Source organism: Danio rerio, chromosome 5, assembly GCF_052040795.2.
Source record: "Danio rerio strain M-AB ecotype USA chromosome 5, GRCz13ab, whole genome shotgun sequence".
Taxonomy (NCBI): Eukaryota; Metazoa; Chordata; class Actinopteri; order Cypriniformes; family Danionidae; genus Danio; species Danio rerio.
Genome location: NC_141025.1, coordinates 27,237,928 through 27,259,834, shown reverse-complemented (window position 1 = coordinate 27,259,834; position 21,907 = coordinate 27,237,928). Strand labels below are relative to the sequence as shown.

The 21,907-nt window shown below is 34.3% G+C and overlaps 2 protein-coding genes and 1 long non-coding RNA gene across 6 annotated transcripts; 1 reads left to right on the top strand and 2 right to left on the bottom strand.

The window, feature by feature from the left end:
- Positions 1 to 1,109: 1,109 nt before the first annotated feature.
- On the bottom strand, positions 1,110 to 13,167 carry gtf2h2 (general transcription factor IIH, polypeptide 2). 3 transcript variants are annotated; one of them, XM_087251274.1, is made up of 16 exons: positions 12,850 to 13,167; positions 12,029 to 12,106; positions 10,229 to 10,265; positions 10,018 to 10,104; positions 9,892 to 9,942; positions 9,758 to 9,812; positions 8,878 to 9,683; positions 8,525 to 8,815; positions 8,063 to 8,468; positions 7,892 to 7,979; positions 7,711 to 7,818; positions 6,399 to 6,462; positions 4,515 to 4,618; positions 4,324 to 4,426; positions 2,018 to 2,057; positions 1,110 to 1,667 (listed from the first exon to the last, which is right to left on the bottom strand). In XM_087251274.1, the coding sequence occupies exons 9-16, from the start codon at positions 8,204 to 8,206 to the stop codon at positions 1,557 to 1,559; spliced, it is 762 nt and encodes a 253-aa protein (XP_087107400.1). In that variant the 5' UTR covers positions 8,207 to 8,468; positions 8,525 to 8,815; positions 8,878 to 9,683; positions 9,758 to 9,812; positions 9,892 to 9,942; positions 10,018 to 10,104; positions 10,229 to 10,265; positions 12,029 to 12,106; positions 12,850 to 13,167; the 3' UTR covers positions 1,110 to 1,556. The 3 variants fall into 3 exon arrangements, 2 of the variants coding, with proteins under 2 accessions (XP_087107400.1, NP_963875.1); NM_201581.1 differs by lacking the exon at positions 8,525 to 8,815 and having other exon boundaries at positions 8,063 to 8,153; positions 9,578 to 9,683; XR_015489948.1 differs by lacking the exons at positions 1,110 to 1,667; positions 8,525 to 8,815 and having other exon boundaries at positions 1,940 to 2,650; positions 4,152 to 4,426; positions 8,063 to 8,153; positions 9,578 to 9,683.
- LOC147843984 (uncharacterized) lies at positions 1,431 to 5,984 on the top strand. Its single transcript, XR_015491247.2, has 3 exons — positions 1,431 to 2,659; positions 4,167 to 4,181; positions 4,229 to 5,984. It is a non-coding gene; the product is annotated as an uncharacterized LOC147843984 (long non-coding RNA).
- A 290-nt stretch (positions 13,168 to 13,457) lies between the features above and the next one.
- On the bottom strand, positions 13,458 to 21,546 carry oclnb (occludin b). 2 transcript variants are annotated; one of them, XM_087251832.2, is made up of 9 exons: positions 21,396 to 21,546; positions 20,211 to 20,300; positions 19,402 to 20,083; positions 18,939 to 19,106; positions 16,780 to 16,886; positions 16,187 to 16,288; positions 15,880 to 16,051; positions 15,628 to 15,669; positions 13,458 to 14,174 (listed from the first exon to the last, which is right to left on the bottom strand). In XM_087251832.2, exons 2-9 carry the CDS (start codon positions 20,252 to 20,254, stop codon positions 14,076 to 14,078), a joined length of 1,416 nt encoding a protein of 471 aa, XP_087107958.1. In that variant the 5' UTR covers positions 20,255 to 20,300; positions 21,396 to 21,546; the 3' UTR covers positions 13,458 to 14,075.
- Positions 21,547 to 21,907: the final 361 nt, after the last annotated feature.

Below are 21,907 nucleotides of genomic sequence, written 5' to 3'. Positions count from 1 at the left end.
TTTAATTACTTTCTGTCAAGAAGCTCTAGCAGTAGAGCGTAGTAGCACCAATGACAATCTTTATTTTTTATTACTATTGTTCACTGTTAAATCACCAATTATAAACTGATAAATTCTTTTGAAAATGTAGATAGTTTAGTGTAAATGCAGTAATGATAATGTAGATGAGAAAATAAGCATGAGATTGTGGGTAAAACTGATAAAACTAAGAGATTGTGTACAGGTTTTGGTTTTATACATCATATAAAAGGTGAATTAAAAGGCTTTCCATTTATGTAGTCTGTTAGGACCAAACCAATTTTAGACAATATGCAAAAATTTGAAAATCTGGAATCTAAGAGGTTGATAAATAAAGAGAAAAATCACCTTTAAAAGCGGTCTACATTAAATAGCCATCCACATTACTAATCAAAAATTGAGTTAATAATATAGACCATTTCATTGTGGTCATGTCACTGGCCCATGAACATTTCCTCCTTGTTATCAAACTAATTCATAACTGTAACAAGAGGCAATATAATCATAACAATGTTAAAACAGCTATCATAGCATTATGTATCAGTATTTGACTCTGGATTCTCGGAGGCTCTAGAAATTAAAAAAGTAAAACAAGAAATATGTTGGGACCATTGTTTTTTTTTTTTACATCCCTCAACATGGTCTATACAAAATATTTTAATGAAACACGATCATATTATTTTATTGATTTTTTTTTTGGCGTGACGTAAAAATGTATAGTTTTGACCCATGCAAAATGATTGGGTTTGAAATGTTGCCGTGCAATACAAGATTGGTTTAGTCATCCAGGGTTACATAAAGTGTGTGCTCTACATCTCTAAACAGTATGTAAACTGTGGTTCAAAAGTTTATCAAAGTTGTCCTACAGCTATTAGACAACAGCCATTCTTGTCTAAGGACAATTTTGAAAAACTTTTTTGATTTGCATCAAATGTTGTCAACTTTTAACCTCTGTCAAAACTTAAAAAATAGTCCCAGAAGCTGTATTCCTGACATTGTTTATAATGTAATATAAACTCTAGTTTATTATAAACACTTCAAACTTACATATCAGCAACAATCACTTTAATAAACCATACAAATCAAAGGAATGTTATAAACAAAAAAAACTTTAATTTGTTTAAACATTTTCCACTTAAATATCCACAGGTCTGTTTGTGATTCACTAAGCATAGGCAAGTACATTCCCATGGCATGTGAGGTACAAAATTTAGAAAGAGCTGGCGTTTAAAGTCTATCACAACGGTTTTATAAAAAATGAATGGGACACTAGAAAAAGTGTGCACTACCAAAACCTCGTCGGCTTGTTTCATTTGAGTCCGAAGACGCTTTTTTCCCCATAGGGGGCGCCCTTTCATACACAATGATTTACGTAAACAGAAAGCCAACGGCAACTACTCCCAAGCATTGCCGTCCAGTACCTTAAACTGCGATTCGGTGAGAATGTAAATCTCTGTTTGCTTACTTCCACTTCATTTTCTATATCTTTCAGATTATATATGGACTGCTGACGTTCACATTTGTCATCAGGTCAGATCTCAGGACGTCCCGTCAATCTGCATGCAGCCAGGACAGCAGTGCAGTGTGTCGTGTATGAAGATGTCACATTCCACACAGAACACCTTTTTACATGCTAGACAAGTAAACACCTGTGGAGGGGAAAAAATAATCAAGCTTCAATTCATTTGAAAATAATAATAAATACACACAAGGTCAGTTCTCTATTTTCTTTTTATCATTTACTGACTCTACTAGTTGCAAATCTGTTTGGAGTTCTTCTGAACACAAAAAATATTTTGAAATTTTTGGAAACTGGTGGCCATTATCTTCCATAGTATTTGTTTTTTTCTACAATGAATGTCGATGAGCACCCGTTTCTGACTCATTGCTAAAGGTTTGGAACCACTTGAGAGTGAGTAAATATTGAGAGCATTTTTATTTTTGGGTGAAGTGTCCCTTTTACCATTTACATGCAAAAGAGCTGATATTGAAAACGTACACTTTTGTCCTTCAACTCTCCTTGGCAAGCTTCGCAGAACCTGGAAAGACAAAGATTAATGTTATGAATTAGGCTGAAATGAGACACACCGATCACAGTCACAGCGTTCCAAACAGGACAAATCTGCCTTCCAGAAAGACACCTTGGAATGAGGTGAATTTTGGCCACAATACTGAAAACAAAAACAAGCTCAAACTAAAGAGCTCAAAACTGTCCACTTTAAAAGGTACAAGTGATGGACATCTATCTTTCCCATAATTCTTTGCACCAAGAATACAAAAAAAATGTTGTCTGAAACATCTTTCTTTTTTTAAAACTCATTTACAAAACCCAATAACCAAAAATCTTTTTTTTTTTTAAACATGTGTCTGCTGTGTATTATGTCAACCAATCACAACCCTTATGGCCAGCAGCACACAACTGAAGTGGATCAACCTGCGGAAATAAATCCTCCTTTACTGTCCGATAATTTACTTCCTTTTCAAGCTGATCGGTGAGTACTAAAAGGCTACCAATACATCACTGTGTTTCATTCAATTTTTAAAAGTGAATTAAATTATTGGTGGGGACATTTCAGTAGTTGAAGGATATTGGTGGGGACACGTCCTCTCTGGCCATACCAAATCTACACCACTGTAGATAGTAGGGATGTAACGGTATCAGAATTTCACGGTACGGTAATACCTCGGTATGAATGTCACGGTACGGTATTTATTGAATCATTTACAGGAAAAAACAAAACTTATGAAAATACTCCAAAAAAGTGCCAAAAGTGTCAATGACATACAAATTAGCCATCTATCTGTAAGCTTTGAAACAGGAACTTCAATTTTAATAACAAAAAATTATTAAACCATGTAAAAACAATAAAGTTTCAATTTAGTATTGTTGAAAACTCATCACATTCAACATTTAATCACACTCAGCCCATCTACACAGATGAGAGCTCTGCTAGTCGGACTTCTCATCAAGGATCTACCGCTGGATCTAATCTCACTATATTTATTAAACGGGATATTTCATTCATCTTGTTGTCTTTATTTAACGACATATTCCCTGACTTTGGGCATTGGAATCTATTACTTGTTCTCAGGTAACGTGTTTTGGCTGAGCGCAAAGATAAGTTAATGATTAATGTAACCACGTACATTCTGTATATTGACTGATCGCTTGCCTTTATTTCCTATAATGTATAAACTTATTGTATGTTATACTTTTAAAATGGCCATTATCGATTATTAAAACTGATACTCAGCAAAAGAGAGGCTGTGTTTCGTATTTTCACTGAAATTGAAAGGAGGCAGTTGTTATCGGCTCCGTTTTGTTATAAATATCCACAGTGAAGATGACGCTCATCTTATGCAGCACGACGCCTCAACATGTCTGCTGTCTAAGTTGCTAATATTAAAATGAAAATAGGCAGTTCCTTAAATCATGTTTACATTTTATTGTTGATAAAGTGAAACAACGAAGCCAGGGTGATGTGAATGAAGTTATAAAGTACACTGTTCCCTTTGAAGATTTTATCCGTGTCCTCGGTATAGTCTGCTTTTCCATATCAAACTGAGAAGAAGAGACTGCAGCCTTGATCAAACTTGCGAAGTCTGAACTTACAAGGAGAGGATGCAAGACTGAACTGTGTGTTAGGCTACTTAATATTCAGGAAAAGCCCCAATCAGAGAGGCGAACGTCTGCAGCCCCGCCTCCGTTTTCAGATGTCTCCGTTTTCCATTATCCACACTGAGACATTATCCACACATTTCGAAACGCTCCGTTTTCGGCGCTCGAGAACTCCGGCGTAGTGTGGACGGTTGGCGTAACCGTAGCAAAACTTATGCGTTTTCAAACTAAAACGCATTAGTGTAAACGGGGCCTTAGAGTTTTCCAGCTCTTTTCATCCCCGCTTCTAGCAGCACACTCCATTTCCGCATTACTGGATCTGTAGCGACAACAGACCGCAAGGGATGATGGTCAAGCATGGGCTGATGGGTATTGTAGTTTTCGCTACCTCCCGTTCTCTTCATTCGCCTAAGCAAATTTTCTCAGAAGACCTATAGTTTTACCGAGTCATGCGACTTCGGTAATATCGAAAAAAATTAATATTGCGGTATGACGGTATTTACAATACCGTTACATCCCTAGTAGATAGTGTAAATGCAAATGTGTTTTACATGTGGGTAAAACTGATGCAACTGTGTGAGACCATTAAAGGAGACCATGTTTTGTCCAATATCCTGTGAAACGCTCTCACTCTTGAATGGATTATAGCTCAGGGAAGAGTGCTTCAGAGAGTGTGTGTGGCTCACCTCTCTCCCTCATACTCCTCCAGCGGGGTCTCCTGGAAGGCCTCCAGAGGGAAGAGGTGGTGGAAGGAACGGGCCAAATGAGGAGCAGAGACTAAAGTCAGACCTGCACCAGAGAGTAGACACAGACAATGAGGACTGAACACATGGAGGATCACTTGAAGAAGAGGGATGTTGAAGAATTGAGGACCCACCACACACTTTACACTCCACCGGCAGCTCTGTGTACTTGGCTCTGCACTGAGGACAGTAGTATCCACCCAGACTGAGTTCTGGCTCACTACTGCTGTCAAGGTGTCTAATAATATGGTACAAAATACAGTTACGGTTATTTTTTTGTTGTTGTTTCAAGTCATGATCAAATATACGATCATCATTTTAGAACTCTATCTAGAAATCAACCGTTTTGAGATGATGTGTGCAGATTGTTATTTCTGAGGTGTTTGGATACAGAGTTCCTAAGCCTGCATTATTTTTGTTTATGGGACATTGTCCCTAGAGGTGACCAATATTTGTGTAAGATTGTTCTTGTGGCAGGCGACGCAGTGGCGCAGTAGGTAGTGCTGTCGCCTCACAGCAAGAAGCTTGCTGGTTTAAGCCTCGGCTGGGTCAGTTGGCATTTCTGTGTATAGTTTGCATGTTCTCCTTGCATTCGTGTGGGCTTCCTCCGGGTGCTCCATTGTGTATGAGTGTGTGTGTGGATGTTTTCCCAGAGATGGGTTGCGGCTGGAAGGGCATCTGCTGTGTAAAAACGTGTTGGATAAGTTGGCGGTTCATTCCGCTGTGGTGACCCCGGATTAATAAAGGGACTAAGCCGAAAAGAAAATGAATGTTCTTGTGGCATGCAAAAAGACTATAACAAGGAACTGGCTTAAAGACTCAACATTTAAACTTAAGCAGTGGTGTGAGGTAACTGAAGAAATTCATGTAATGGAAAAACTGACATTTATGTTGAGAATGAAAACGGATATTTTCAGCAAGGGTTAGGAAAAGTTAATATGGTAAATACAGGTATGTAGGGAATATAAAGACATCCCCATTTAAGTGAATGGTACTTGGAAGAGAGACAGAAATATTGTGTTTGTCACCTCTTTTTACATGCAAGTTTACGTGCTGTATACAGTTGAAGTCAGAATTACTAGCCCCCCTATCTATTTTGTTCCCCAAATTTCTTTTTAATAGAGAATTTTTTTAGCACATTTCAAAACAATACTTTTAATAACTAATTTCTAATAACTGATTTATTTTATCTGTGCCATGATGACATTAAATAATATTTTACTAGAAAATTTTCAAGACACTTCTATACAGCTTAAAGTGCCATTTAAAGGCTTAACTAGGCAGGTTAGGGTAATTATGCAAGGTATTATATAACAATGGTATGTTCTGTAGACTATTGAAAAATTATAGTTTAAAGAGGCTATTAATTTTTACCTAAAATGGGTTTAAAAAATTAAAAACTGCTTTTATTCTAGCCAAAATAAAACAAATAAGACTTTCTCCAAAAGAAAAAAATATTATCAGACATACTGTGAAAATTGCCTTGCTCTGTTAAAAATCATTTGGGAAATTTTAAAAAGAAAAAAATATTTAAAGGGGGGCTAATAGTTCTGATTTCACTTGTACGTAATTATGTATGTACATATTGATATGTGATTGTATGTAAAAAATAAACTAAATCAAAATAAATAAAAAAAATCTGGGGCACCATTGCTTTTTTTAAATAAATGTAAATAATATATTCAATTTTATAAAATATTATATTCAGATTTTAATTAAAAAAATGTATATTCCTATTTATCATAAAAAATCTATCTATTATAATTTTTACAAAAAATATTAAGAAGCAAGTGAAGACTGGAGGCTACTCAAAAAGTGTTTATATCGGGAGGAATAAATTACATTTTCTAAAATTTACAATATATTACAATTTAAATGTAAAAATATTTTATAACATTACTTTTTACTGTTTAGTTAATCTAAACATTAGAGTAGAAACATTAGAAAAAGATGATCAAAAATTAAGAATAATTATGAAACTGAACATAAATGATCAAAGATCAATATTAAGTACTCACGCCATGCTGAATGAGGGCTTGGCATCCTGATCAGACAGAGACGCAATGACATGCTGGGGAAAACCTAAACAAATGAAAATATATTGCAGAACAATATATTCTATATTACATATAGTAGCTTAAACTAATACAGAACTTTCCAAATATGAATCAGGTGTATAATAGTGTTAATTAGGGCTGCACAATATATCTGCATCAATATCGTAATGTGCGAGTCCACAATAGTCACATTGCAGGAATCTGCAATGAATTTGGCATTATGATTGACCAGACATTACAGTTAACAACAAAATGGAGTCATTTCAAATTTTAACCTTAGCATAAAAGTGTATTATTAGCATGCGTTTCAAAGGCCTGTGACTGTGTAAGCATTTAGTCAATGAAAACCGAACAGTGTTGTTATTAATATTATTATCATTATTATTATACAGGGATTAATTTGTTTTTGAATACTGTTAAACTCACCAGAAAATCATAAATCATAGTTTACTTGCATCTGTTGTATTTAACTTTGCTTGTCATGTTTGTGATTATTTTTATGCAGATACACTCACCGACAGAATCATCACAATTGATCTAAAATTATGAATCCTTTACAAGCTATTCAAGTCATCTGGTGAAATTGCATTGATATCGCTCAGCATATATTAGTACATCCCTCACAAATCTCTTATCTGAATTAATATTTTCGATAGGAAGCTTTACAATGTCATATTTGTGCATATACATTAGATTAGTCAGTACTGAAGCCAAATCTGGAGCTAAATTGGTAGATAAAAATGATATGTTAGGAGAAAATATAAAATAAAAATGTAAAAAAAGAAAAAACTAAATCAAGAAAAATAAAAATACGTAAAAAAATGGAAATTTAGTAGTTTGCATTCTTCTTTTTTGCAATATTTCACATTAATTTAAACATATTATATTTCTATTCTATTTTTCTAAAGATGTTCTGTGATTAAAATATTATTTTAATAAATAAATCTGTTTAATAAATCTGTTTTGTTTAAATGCAGCAAAATAAATTATCTATATTCACTGAGAAATATTCATTTTCAAAACGGGGTTTACTCATTTATAATGAGCACTGTATGTCACGGTAAATGAAAAATTGCAATGTCAGTTTTTTTTCCAATATTGTGCAGCCCTAATCAGGTCTAATCCTGTAAACACTAAATTAATTGCATAGCTAAAAATAAAACCGCAGAACACTCCTGCCTTAAATAGAATTTGATCATTCCTGCAGCTAGCAATGAAGAGCAATACACTAACAACAATACTTCAAACGTGATGTAAATGAACGTGATGATACCCATGCGGATGAGGGAGCACTCTGAGGAGGAGCTGGCAGGAGGAGGCTTCACATGGAGAAGCAGCAGCTCTTTAAAATGACTCTCATCCAGTATCACATTATAGGATCCTATTGGGCCAAACACAGTCAGAAAAAACACTAATGATAAACTGTGTTCCTGCATAAAAGTGGGACTACTAACCTCCGGTTTCTCTTGTGAGAATGGTGCACACCCGAACCTCTGCCGACAGGCCAATCACTGACACTCGGATCTTCAAACCATTGAGAGTCTGTTGATGATGCATTAAAAAGAGACTTTAAACAATACCTAATAATCATTACCGTCTGTGGTCATTAATGTCATTAAACTCACTTTGATGAGCTCATAGATGTTGCCTGGGTCACAGGTAGTAAGACTGCTGAAAATAACCAGCACTTCTCTGCTTGTGTGAGCAGGCATGTGTCTGCAATAAAACAGATACAGTTCGGGATAGTTCACAAGATTGTTGGTAAACATTTTGCCCTTGTCCAGTTATTAAAGCTGAATAACACCTCAGAATTTGTGTTACACCTGATGTATAAGGTGTATAAGGAAATGTATTCTATCTGCAGTCAAAATGTGGCTGAATCAAAAATTGACTTATGACTTACGTCAGACATCTGATATGTCGAATATCTGAAAACCTCTGTTGGAATTTTTAGAGAATGTATATTGAAAGATTTGTACTTTTGTATTTTTTGTGTTAATTTTACCCTTCACAAAATACTTGAATTACTAGCTGATGGATGATTGTATAATAGATTATGTATTTCTGTATATTCTGACATGAAACACTCATACCACCTAAATTGTCAAGACAATCTTAAAAAAAACAGATAAATTACTGATGTAAATAACATGCAAAACATGTAATACAAATTATTTAATCAAGATTTTGTTCTGAAAATGGATAACTACAATACTTTAAGTTCAGTCTATACTGTACATTCCAAGCAATATTATATAAATAGTCCAGCATATGTTAATATAACCAGTTCTTAAACGGATAGTTCACCAAAAAATTAAATTGACCATTCAGTCGTCCTCATGTGGAACAAAAGAAGATATTTTAAAAAATGCAGGTTTCTGGCACCCATCGACTTCCATGGTTCCATATATTCCTGTGGAAGTCAATGGGTGCCAGCAACCAGCATTTTTCAAAATATCTTCCTTTTCGCATAAGAAGGAAAGTCAAATTGAATTTTAACAAGTAAAAGGTAAGTAAATGATTGAATTTTTGGGTGAACCACCCTTTTAATTCTGCAGTTTTGGTCATCATTAAAATATGCTACTTGCTTAACATAGGATCTTCGGTTAATATGTCATGGCCACCACAAAGGTAAGTGAAAGATTATGTCCACTCCCAGGCACCACAATTTAACATTTAATTCATTTAAATGAGTTATTCATTCAAATCTGCTTAAACTAATCTTTCAAAGACTTATAAAGACAGCATTACTGGATGAATCAGCAGTTGTGAAAGGGCCTCTGGAATGAATAATTTAATGACAATTACATTTTTTACAGTTACATGTCATGAATTACTGGCATGACAATATGTGATAGAATGTTTAAAAGCTGATTAACCAGATTGTTTTTTATTAAACTTTTAGGCCATACTTCTGTGATAATATGTGTTAAAAAAAAAAATTATATTAATACCGTCCAGTAGTTATTTGGACAAAAGTCTGGTGTGAATACAGATTGTGATCTATTAATTATTAACAATGCAGCTCTAGTTTATTGTTTCTAGTACTTTATGCATACAGCTTAACAGGAACAGGTCCAGTTCTACAGCAAAGTCAAGAACACAACTGCATTTGAGCCCCAGATGAAAGTGTGACTGACTTCAGAGTCTGCAGAGCCATGTTGAGAGAGTTGTAGAGGGACGGTTCCCCGACACATGTGGAGTCTACAGCTTTCCTCAGAGCTGTTATATGCTTCTTAGGGTTCCCTTATGAGAGGAAACCAGTGTGATTATACTGATAACATCTCCAAAATATGCAAACATAAAAGAAATGCATCAACCTGCAAGATCAGTGAGCTTCTCCGCCCTCTTGTTTTTGGTGGTAATGATCCCAATCTTTGGTGATAAAGTACAGTTAACAGGAGCCACACAGACTGTTAACTCTCAAAGACAGACATGGAGACAAATACATTACCTGACTGATTGGATTCTGGTCAAAGTATTCCTCCACAAAATGCTCCATCAGCTAAAGAGAGAAACAGATCAGTCTGGCACATTTTATTTAACGTTAGGCTTCCGCTATAGATGCAGCGATACTAACCTTCAGGGTGGAGGTCAGTCTGTTTGGCTTCAGGTCTTGGTCTTCCATTGATCTAGAAGAGTCAATGATTACAAAGAGGTGCCGCATCTAGGTTGGGGGAAAATATGTGCATGGTTAGGATATATATATATATATATATATATATATATATATATATATATATATATATATATATATATATAATCATGGGTAAATTTAAAATGTATTTTACCATCCCAAGCCGAACTTGTCCATGACTCTCAAACACTCTGCAATAAGACAAACAGACTGTATCAAACCAAGAAAATCAGATAAAACTGATATTTATCAGAGATGCCGGTGTTATGAAGGTAAAAGGTAACTTTTTCCACACATTTCTAGGAAAGAGTGAAAAATACTAGAATATCATCATATTGCAGTGATTTTTAATTTGCCCTTAAAAATATAAAGCAATTTTTCAATTGCAAAATTCTTAAATCAAGATGCTTTTTGCTATGGGAGCAAAACTACATGAGGCAGGTCTTGTTTGTTAAGTTTTATGAGCTGCGCATACGTAAGGAGAAAATGTGTGTGTGCTAGCGCGAGCTTTTTGAGGGTATATAAAGATAAACTGTCTGTTCCCCGCAGGCACACGACATCAAAATGACGTCATATTGACAATATACCCCAACGTCATGGGGACATTGGATTTAGTTTAGAAATTAAAATCAAGTTGACGTCAGAACCCAACATCAGGCCGACGTCAGTCTCCAACATCCAACCTAAATTCGATTTAAAATCAACCAAATATCAACGTCTGATCATGTTGCACCTTGACGTTGTGTGGACGTTAACCACTATGACATCTATCAGATGTTGGATATTGGTCACTTTCCAACACAACCTAAAATCAACCAAATATCAACATAATTTGACGTTGTTATTGGAAGTCATAACGTTGTCCTTAAACACTGGCTAGAAATTGAATTTTGGTCACCTGACGTCATGACCTAAATCTAACCTAATATTAACATCTTATGATGTTGTGTGCCTGCTGGGTTATTGCCAGATATATACACGAGCTGAAGAGAATATTCAAAATAAGATGAACCGTTGTGGTGATTTGACTTAACATTGCTGTCTGTAACAAAATGTGTTAAAACAAGAACATAGTAAAACCTTCTGCTCTTTCTTTTAGAGCCTTAAAGAGGGTTTCTGCATGTCTCGCCATGTTAAATTTAATATTTTTAAAACCTTTTTCAGAATTTTAAGGGATTTTAACTTGCTCCCATTAAAAAAAAAATCTGATTACTTAAATAATACTTAATTAATGTGTCAAAATAAGCAAACCATACATATTTTTCCTTGGCAAGCTTTAAAAACTATAATAACCTTAATGTACAACAGTGTTTCCAGGTCGGTGTCCTCACCACATGGTCTACAAACACATGGAGAACTAACAAATGTTACTGTGAGAAACCATATTGTTAAATTTTGTTTTGTTCAAAGTTTTATTGAGATGTGTTGTGTTGTCATTGTATACTGTATACTGATGTTGGCCTGATTGGGGAGCTTTACATGAACATTGAAAAATTAATACCTATTTGAAACGATTTAAGACATACAAATCCGTATTGGGTCACACTTTATTTTAACTGTCCATTTGTTGAACTTCAGTAACATTACATCTGCATGCCAACTAATTCTCATTAGATTATAAGTAGACTGTTACTGTAGGTTGGGGATAGGGTTGGAGTTAGGGTTAGTGTGTGTTAACATGTACTTGTAAAGTTTCTTATAGTCAGTTAAAAGTCTGTTGAAATAGCAGTATCAGCAGATATTAAGCAGACAACACTCAAACTAACACTCAAATGGACCATCAAAATAAAGTGTTACCCAATATTTCAATGAATTTAAGACTTTTAAAGGCCATAAATTGTGTTTTTAAAATATAATACATTTAAGATACCCTGCTTGAATTGTTAAAGGGAATAATTAACCATTTTTAAAACCCACAGAAGCCCTGCTTTTATTCTAGATTTGAGTGCTGCACCTTTTCCTCTTTGCCTGGAAAAGAATGTCCTCCACAGTAGCTTTGAGAGACCCAGACTCATCCTCCTTCAGCACTTCCCTGAGAAAAACACATGCCAGCTGTTTTTATAGCATACTGTATGTGTCTAAACACCAGTGGATGAATTGAGGTAAAGTTTGTTTTATATTCACACATTTGATCCGTGTCAACTTGTGACACACTCCCTATATTGTTTACCATGGTACTTTGAATATTCTGAAATCACATGTAAGAATGACCTGAAAACAACACTAGCACTATTTATTTGACTGTGAACAATATTCGACTTTAATAGTCATTGGCTGATAATATGATTTCACTATTTAGTATTTGCAATTGTTATTTTTTGTGAAATTATATTATTAGGAGAAATTACGACTGTGTGAATATAAAAGCAACTTTACCTATAATTGATGGCAGTCTTCTGATGACAAAATGATGTACAATCGTTCCCTTACCACCCAAAAATACAGCAGTTTTTGTTACCAATGTAACCTAAATTTGTATGAGATCTGTATAATACTTGTTAATAACAACATAAGTAATACTTTAATATGTGTATTTATTTATTCTACCATAAACAGCAGAGAAAAATCCAAACAAACGCTACATAGGCTATTTGTTACTGTACAAAATTAAAACTAATATGAGATTGTTTAACGGTGCAATTACTTAGAGATGATAGTGCTGGTAATAATATACAGTTTAGACTTTATTAAAATAACGTAACAGAACATAACGAAAACACGTACGAGTTAATGTAATGTTAATTATGCTAACACACAAAGTTCAACGTCTCTCACCATGTTCGTTCATATCCTCCTTCCCAGCGTTTTGTTCTTTCTGGTTCTTCGTCCATGGTTTATAATTCTCACAGGATGTAACTTATTTCGAGGGTTATGCTGTTATTCTAGACAGGACTAGTACTTTGTAAGAGGTTTCTGCGCCTGTTCTCTTCCTAGACACTCTTAGGTTCGAGTCGTATAACAACAAATAAAGGAGCATGCATATAAACTGGATTTTTTAGTAATGAAATACTAATACGTAGCCTACTACATGTTAGTAGCCTACTACAAAAACAACGCGATTCACCGGTATTTACTTTAGTGCATCTTTTGTACGTCAATTTTTCATGTCCCCTGGTACACAAAAAGAAAAAGTAGTTCCGGGTAACCGGAGGCCCTACATCTTCCTCATTATTAGCTGAATCTGAAATGTTAATGTATTTATTATAGTGAAATAATAAAAGGAAGACATTTGGAAATTTAATAGCTTTATTTTTATGTGCGCAAATGCAATGACAAATGCATTGTACATTAATTTTATTATCATCGAAGTTCATGTTTTTCATTATTGTTAGCGTTTAGCTGCTCATTTGATTAATTCCATTAGATGAGAAATACAAAACACATTTGGAAACTGTATAGCTTTATTTTTCTATTTACACAAATACAATCAAAAATACACTGTACATTTAACACCGTTTGCCTACCACATTAAAATTGTTCAATAGTGAATTCTCAGCAGATTCGAAGGAGGCAATTGGCATTAACTAGAAAACTCATTTAATTCACGACCATACTTAAAGTGTGTACTTAAATTAAAAATATCATCAGCAAATAGATTGCCAATCCTTTGACAGGTTATAATCAGAAAATTTGAAATAAGATTTAAAAAAACATTCAATGAAACAGTTTGACAAACAACATTGAATGTCTTTGCTTGAAAGTCTCTAAAACTGCAATAAAAGTTGTCAGTATTGCTTTTAAGATGCTAAAATGACTAGAACGATATATAAAAAGGTTAACAGACAACAAACTAGCTTTAAAAATACTTCACTGATACCACATTTTGATCATGTTTAGATTGGCTCAAAAGCACAAACCTCTCAATATACAAACAGCAGACATGCATTTCCTGATAACAATACAGTGATGATGCAGATACTTAATACAGAATACACAAAAAGTGAGAAAGTCCAATTGTAAAACCAACACGTATGCCTTGCTGAGTTTCCAGCGCCAGGTTTTTATTGTCTGTGGTCGTAGTCGCTAACCCTTCTTTTGATGAGGGAGAGTTTTGACTTCAGCTGTTTACACTTTCTTTTCTTCATCTGATAGTCTGTAGACTGTAAAAAGGAAAAAACATATGCATTTTAATTTGCATTTACACATATAACCTTAAAGTCAGAATTATTAGCCCCCTATTAATTTTTTCCCCCAATTTCTGCTTAACAGAGAGAAGATTTTTCAACACATTTCTAAACATAACTAATTTCTAATAACTGATTTATTTGATCTTTGACATGATGACAGTATATACAGGTTTCATATGTATTTTTTCTACAAAATGTCAATGACTATTCCAGGACTTTTAAGTCAATTTTTATGACCTAATGTTTCATGTAATGTCTACATACGTGATAAATCATAAGAAACCTTTAAATTTATTACAGCATATCATAAAACACGCAATAGTTTCAAATTATTTTATTGTACAATAGATAACGCTTACACAGCACTAATAATGTGAGAGAAAAGAAAAGAAGTAAAAACAACCAACCTCCATTCTAATATACAAAAATTTGTCAAACTAATTAGTAATAGTTGGTAAAACCACTTCTATTATAAAAACCGCGATCACACTGCAGTTGTCACACCATAGACTTCCATTCATAGGCATATGAATGCGGCAGATCACAAACTCAAGCACGTGTTTCGCATTTCACTGCACACGAAAGTTTAAGCTAAGTGAATTCTTACCTGCGAAATCACATCCGGTGATTGTGCAAGACCAATAGAAGACCATTTAAAACAAGAAATTTAAAATATGGAGCAATCACTCACTTTTATTAATGTCTAATCATTTGGTTTAACCCTTTTCCTTTTCGCAGCAGACAGAATTTTGCAAGCCCAAGCTCTAGTGTGACCGCAGCTTAAGTCGCTTTGGACAAAAATGTCTGGTAAATGATTTAATGTAAATGTATTTTCTATGACTTTTACAAAACCTTTTGGGTTTTTCTGTTTTTCCAAAACTTTTCCAGGCCTGGAAAATGTCATGTCAAAATTTCATGACTTTTCCAGGTTTTCCATGACCCTATGAACCCTGTATATAATATTTGACTAGATATTTTTTCAAGACACTTCAATACAGCTTCAAGTGAAATTTAAAGGCTTAATTAGGTTAATTAGGTTAACTCGGCAGGTTAGGGTAATAAGGCATGTCCTGTAGACTATCAAAAATATATAGCTTGAAGGGGATAATACTTTTGACCTTAAAATGTTTTTACAAAAAAAAAAGAAAACAGCTTTTATTCTAGCTAAAATAAAACAAATAAAATAAAAGATATTATCAGACATACTGTGAAAATGTGCTTGCTTTGTTAAACATAATTTGGAAACTAATTAAAAAAAAAAAAATCAAAGTAGGGCTAATAATCCTGACTTTAACTGTAAATTACAAGCCTTTACTACGAAGAGCTGTTCAACAGATGGTACATATAAAATTCATTACTGTTCCAAACAAAATGTAGCCTACGGGGGGTAAATATACAAAAAAAAAAAGTAAAATAAAAAGTTTACCTTCTTCAAACTTTTGAGCCTGTTGTATTCATCCATGACATCCTATTTAGGGAAAAAGAGATACATTAATGCAACATATCTGAATGATAAATGTACTGTAGAAAAAATTGTTGACATTTCCAAGCATAACCAGAAGAGTGCAAAATATTGTGACAGACAAGCAGGTTTTAGATTTAGCTGAATCAGCATGATAACACTCATTAAGATGGAGATCTAAACTTTAAGGCAACTGTTGTCTCCTAAATTACATACCATGAACTGTGGGCTGCCTTCCTCTAGCCTGTCGAGCTCTCGATCTGCATCTGCCAAACCCTGATTAATATCATCTAGTTCAGCCTGAAGACGCTTGTACACCATGTGGTCTCTGTCAAAGTCTCTCTTGTACTCGAGTCTCTCCTGCTCATTAATGATGGGAGGATATTCACTGAGAGGAAGACAGCAAAGTATTAAGGGAGGGGGGAGTAAGACAAATGTGATGTTTATTACGTAAAAAGTCACCAAATCGGAGTATTTTTTAATGTGTAAATACTATTGACTGTAATACAAGGACTGTTCTTACGTTTCATACTCTGTGTCAAGCTCATCTCCAGACTCTCCAGCGTCATATGCTCTTAGTTTGCCCTTCAATCCACTCACAGAGCTTGTCAAGTCTGAAGCACTACTGTGGAAAACACGTTTAATAAAATAAGCACATTAAATGAGTTGGGTGTAATCTCAGCACTATTTAACTGTAAACAACAGAAAGAAAACAGCCTTGTGGTTCCAATAGTTTCACTTAGTTCACGTAATCAGTTTGTGAAACAGGTTTTTCATGTTCATGACAACACAATCTCCACCAGGTCCCGTTCATACAGAGACTAGATTTCCTGGATTCCTTTTCACTTAGCTTAGTCACAAACAAATGCCTCAACTATTCATTTTGAGATTGTCTGGGCTGTGGTCAGTTAGAGGATTAACGGTGATAATTGATTTGAATCTTATGCTATATCAATAAATGACATACATTTGCATACAAAAATGTTGTTTAAACCCAATGGAAAACCAATTGGATTACAACTAACGTAATTCATATTTGACCGATACATTTTAAATCATAATTTTATGCTAAATTTCTTTTGCAACAAGATCTCGTAAAGCACTAAGCGGACTTACCTTGGAAGGTAAATTGGTTTCTGGCTGTAAACCATTGGCTGAGCAGCACTGACTTTGTCATTCTGGTCATTGACAAAAACCTCTGGATCTCCAGAAACATTATTAATCTGAAGAAAAACGGTGACATTTTACAACATTTTACTGTAGGCAACAACAAACACCAGCTGAAAATCCAGCACTGCTAGTTTAAGGCATGTTTTGCATGGGATGCTGGTGTGCAGGTTAAGTTCTCAGAATGTAAAGTAAAAATGCTGAGTTCAGTTTTGCTTGAAAACAGCTCCACTATATTTGGTCCACTAGCTAGACCAGCACCATATCAGCTGTAAACATCATGAACCAGACTGGACATAATTCATACTTGTTAAATGTAAAGTTTTTTTAGAATAACATTATATTTACCTCCCTCTTTAATCATTTCATGATCATGGCTTAAAATAGTGATGTACATTTGATTTACCTTTAATGTTTAACATTACAACATTATGAACTTTGTTATGTCTATCTATTTATTACATCTCTTTCGGTAAATATTTATCAGCACTGCACATCTTGGATACCCAAAATATTTGCTGTGGGTATCATTTCCTCGTTGCTTTGTTCGCACTCAAGTTTTTTTTGTTTTTTTTTATAATACGTCACCTTTCCATACTAGACAGTAGAAAATATTTGTCATCTCAAAAAATTTGAAGTATTTAGTAACTCCTCTAAAGTTTTGTCGTAGGCCCCTTTTGCTTTAGCTTTTCTGTTTCTCTAAAGCAGTCAGCCTTCTTTTTGTATGGTAAATAGTCCCTGCACAAACATTAAAGGAAGGCAGAACCGGTTCCACCACTTCCACAAACATTGTCATGACATAAAGGACGAAACTACCACTGCTTACATGGTGAACCGTGTAAGAACAAAGAAAGAGAATGACCCATTTACACACTTTAGAACATGGTAATATTTTTGATCTAACAGCGGCCACCTAACAATTCATGGACTTTAAGGTCAATGTTAAGTGCTTTATGTAATACATAGTGAAATTTAGAGAAAAAATGCTTTCCATCATGTGAAAGTGCTTATTAGGACACACCCAGAAACTAGACATGCACAAAAAACTCTGTGGAATTCTTCCTTTAAAATTAAATTCTAGGAAAGCCTTTTGTAGTAAAGCACTAAATAAAAACATTTAGAAAATGCGTTTACAATGAGGTTTCATTAGTTAGTTGCTGTATTTACTTACACAAGCGAAGAAAGAACAATTCCTGTACGTTTTTTAATCATGGTTAATAATTTACCAATGCTTTAATAAAATCCAAATGAATGCTTGTTAACATCATTTAATGGACTGTGAGTTACATGAACAACTTTATTTTCAATAACTATTGTTAACAAAGATGTGTATGTGTGTGTTCTTTTATATATATATATATATATATATATATATATATATATATATATATATATATATATATATATATATATATATATATATATATATATATAGTGTTTATTAGTTGTTTATAAATATATTGTTTATAAGTTCTTCATAATAAAAAATTCAATAACTAATTCAACCTTATTGTAGGCGCTACCAACTTAAGTTCATTAAACTACAGTGTTCAGCATAAGTGAGTACACCCCGTTTTGCAAATTAACAGTTTTATCCATTTCTCAGTGAACATTGGCAATGTATTTTGGGGCATTTAAACAAAACAAATTTATTAAAGATATATTTAATAAAATAATGTTTTAGTCACCAAACATATTTAGAAATTGAAAGATAATACAATTCAACTTAAGCAAAATATTGAAAAAAAAAATAAAAATTAACCTACAAAATTTTAACTAAAATTAAAAAAAATTTTTTTTTTGCTTCTCTTGATTTTTCCTCTTTTTTAAATTTGTATTTAATATTTTTCTATAACATAAATTTGGGTGTACTAGTTTTTGAACAGTTATCGTAAGTTATTTTATTAGATAAGCTCCAGTACTGACTAATCTAATGTGTATACACCAATATAATATTGTATAGCTTCCTATCAAAAATATTTATTTAAAATATACAATTGAGAGTATACGCTGAGCACTGCATAAGTAGTTACATTTCACATCCTCAAACCCATGTGCTAGTTGAAACGCATCTTTTTCTGATGAAGTTTGCTTGTAAAAACTCTTACCCATTCCCCGATGCCTTGAGAGGTGAGGCCATCCTTAATGGTCTTAACGTCATACCACAAAACGCGGTCCCTGCCATATTTCCTAATCAGCCCTCGGGTCTTCACCGCAAACACAAGGAGAATGATCAACCCAATTACCACCAGAACCCCAAGAACAATGGCAATGGCCTTGTAAAGAAGAAAAACACATAACATTAACATCAACGTAAATGAGAAACCAAAATACTGGACAATGCGGCAGATTTGCATTTGTAGAGTTGAATCTCAACTAGCACTTCTACACAATATAAAATTATTACGCTTGTTCTGATAATAACAAACTCTAAAAGGTAGGTGAAATGTAACTGGGCATTAAAAACTGGAAAGAAATCAATTTTTTACAGCGATGCAATTTCTACAGCCACTAAATACTGCCTGGTTGTTTTTTTACACACACACTGTAGATGGCCTGCTTCCTGCTCACCTCTTCAGGATCCACAACACAGTAGTGGTATAAGTATTGGTTGATGAAGATGCCAGAGGCCTGGTCTTGGTTCTGATACTGTGCACAAAGCTGCAGGATCTGATTATACATCATGGATCCAGATGTCTGAGAAGTGGGGTTAACCGTGACCAGGTAAACAATAGTGGCGATGAGCATGAGTGCAGCCAGAATGGCACAAATAATGATGGTGGCCAGATAGAATTTGGGAGACTGGGAACTGCTCTGTCTCGACACCACCAGGATGAAGATGATGAGAATAGCGATGAAGGTAATTGCAGCAATAGAGATGATGAAGCCTTTGCCTGATTTTGGGTCCATGTACGTTCCTCCTCCGTATCCGTAGCCTCCCATACCTCCACCGTAGCCTCCCATACCTCCACCGTATCCTCCATATCCACCAGCTGAACCACCATTATAGCTTCCACCGTTATACCCTCCACCACTACTGCCCATACCAAGACTGGCAAGACCACCAAGGCCCATGTTGTTGGCGTCATAGTCCCATGCCAATGTGGCAGCTACGCAGGCAAACATAGCCACACACATAATGATGATGATGATGCATAAAATCTTCATGACACCCGGGGGGGACTTCCAGCTGTAGAAGTGAAGCATTTCATCGGGGTGGTAAGAAACTGTGCGATGGGAGGATCTGTGCTGACTGAAAGGGAGATAGGATGAGTAAAAATAAAAACTATTAAGTTATACTTAAAGGCTTTGGTCAGATCATAGCACTGTCATGCACCAAGAATGGATAATTACAAACTTTTCTCTAGAATGCAACTTACTGTCTGCTGCCATACGGGGGAGGGTGGCTTGATTTTCTTGGCATGATGCTAAATTCCTGGACAAACTTCACAGGGCTATCCGATTAAGATCTAGAGTAGGAATTAAATGCATATACGATGAATCAATGCAATATAAAAAAGGTGAGAAAACAAAACTGCGGAGTAAACATAACTAGAAAATGAGACTTCTATCTTACTCAGACACATGGATATTAAGGTAAAGTTGGTTTTATATTTCCTCATTCAGAATTTCTCCTAATAATATAATTTCACAAAAATATTAGTTGCAAATACTAAATAGTGAAATAAAATTATCAGCCAATGACTACCAAAGTATTGCATTGTTCACACTGTCAAATAAATAGTGCTAGTGTTGTTTTTGAATCATACTTAAATGTGATTTCAGACCCAATATTCAAAGTACTATGGTAAACAATATAGGGAGCGTGTCACAAGTTGACACTGATCGAATGTGTAAATACTCTACTTCAATCACATGGCTTGAGATAAATATTTATTTTTATTAATATGTAATTTTAATTACACAATAAATTTTACATTTTTACATTCTGAATTGTAAAAAAAAAAAATCTTACCACATACTGTAACATATTTCAGTATGCTTCTGTACACACCCATATAGCAAAATTTTATTCAATTTAGCCATATTTGTTAAAGCAAAACATGTATTTTATAAATCAGTTTGCAATAAATCTGAATGAATTTGAATTAAATTGGAATTGATATTTAATCAAATGTGTAATGGATATTACCGATTTTGTTTAAACTAAAATGTGCGCAGTTGTTGAGAAATATGTTGAGTTACATCAGGTTTAATTTTTTTTTTAGCAAACAAGCTCTTAAAACCTTGAATACTGTGGAAAATACTAGGAGTGTATAGTTAAGCTGCAGCTGTCTAAAACCAGAAATAAAATACGAAGAGAAATCAGTGCAAAAAATAGGCCTACTATAAAAAAACAAAAGTGCGAAATATTCGAGGAACTATACTTGGACAAAGAAAGAGAAAGACCTCTAAGACGCTCAGATCTACTAATCTTATAATTTGTATTTTACTGATACGCAACAGCCGTGATCATTAGTAAACACAACAACTAAAAACACAACTACCTGATAATCAATAACATAACAGATTAGAAGTGACAGAAGCGTTACAATGAAACTCACCGTCCTACTTCCGAAAGCTGTCGACTTTAGTTAATATTTCTGTAACCCTCGCTCGCTCTTTATAAACGTAGAACCGCTCAGCCTTCAGGGAGCGCCCGCTTGACAACTGAGTTTCACAAACCTGCGGTTTCTCTGGCAGAACATCACTGATGCATGCACTCCTCCCGTCTCACCTGAACAGGTGCTGCGCCGCCCCGCCCTGAGCGCGTGCGCACTGCCATGAATTGGGTTCATTTGCATAGCGATTTTAACAAATATGTATTTGTTTTCAGGTTTAAAAATATTTGTATCATTAATAATGTTAATGATGATACAGTAAAACTCTTTCCCCATTTTAAAATGCAATGTATTTCTGTGTTGCCAAAGCATTTTTTGATATTATTCTAATCTAATTTGCTGCAAGAAACATTTCTTAATGTTATCATTATTCGTGATGTAAACGTTGTGTACGTATTCGTTGATAAATATTTTTTCATGTTTTTATTTTTTATTTTATAAAGAGTCCATGTAAA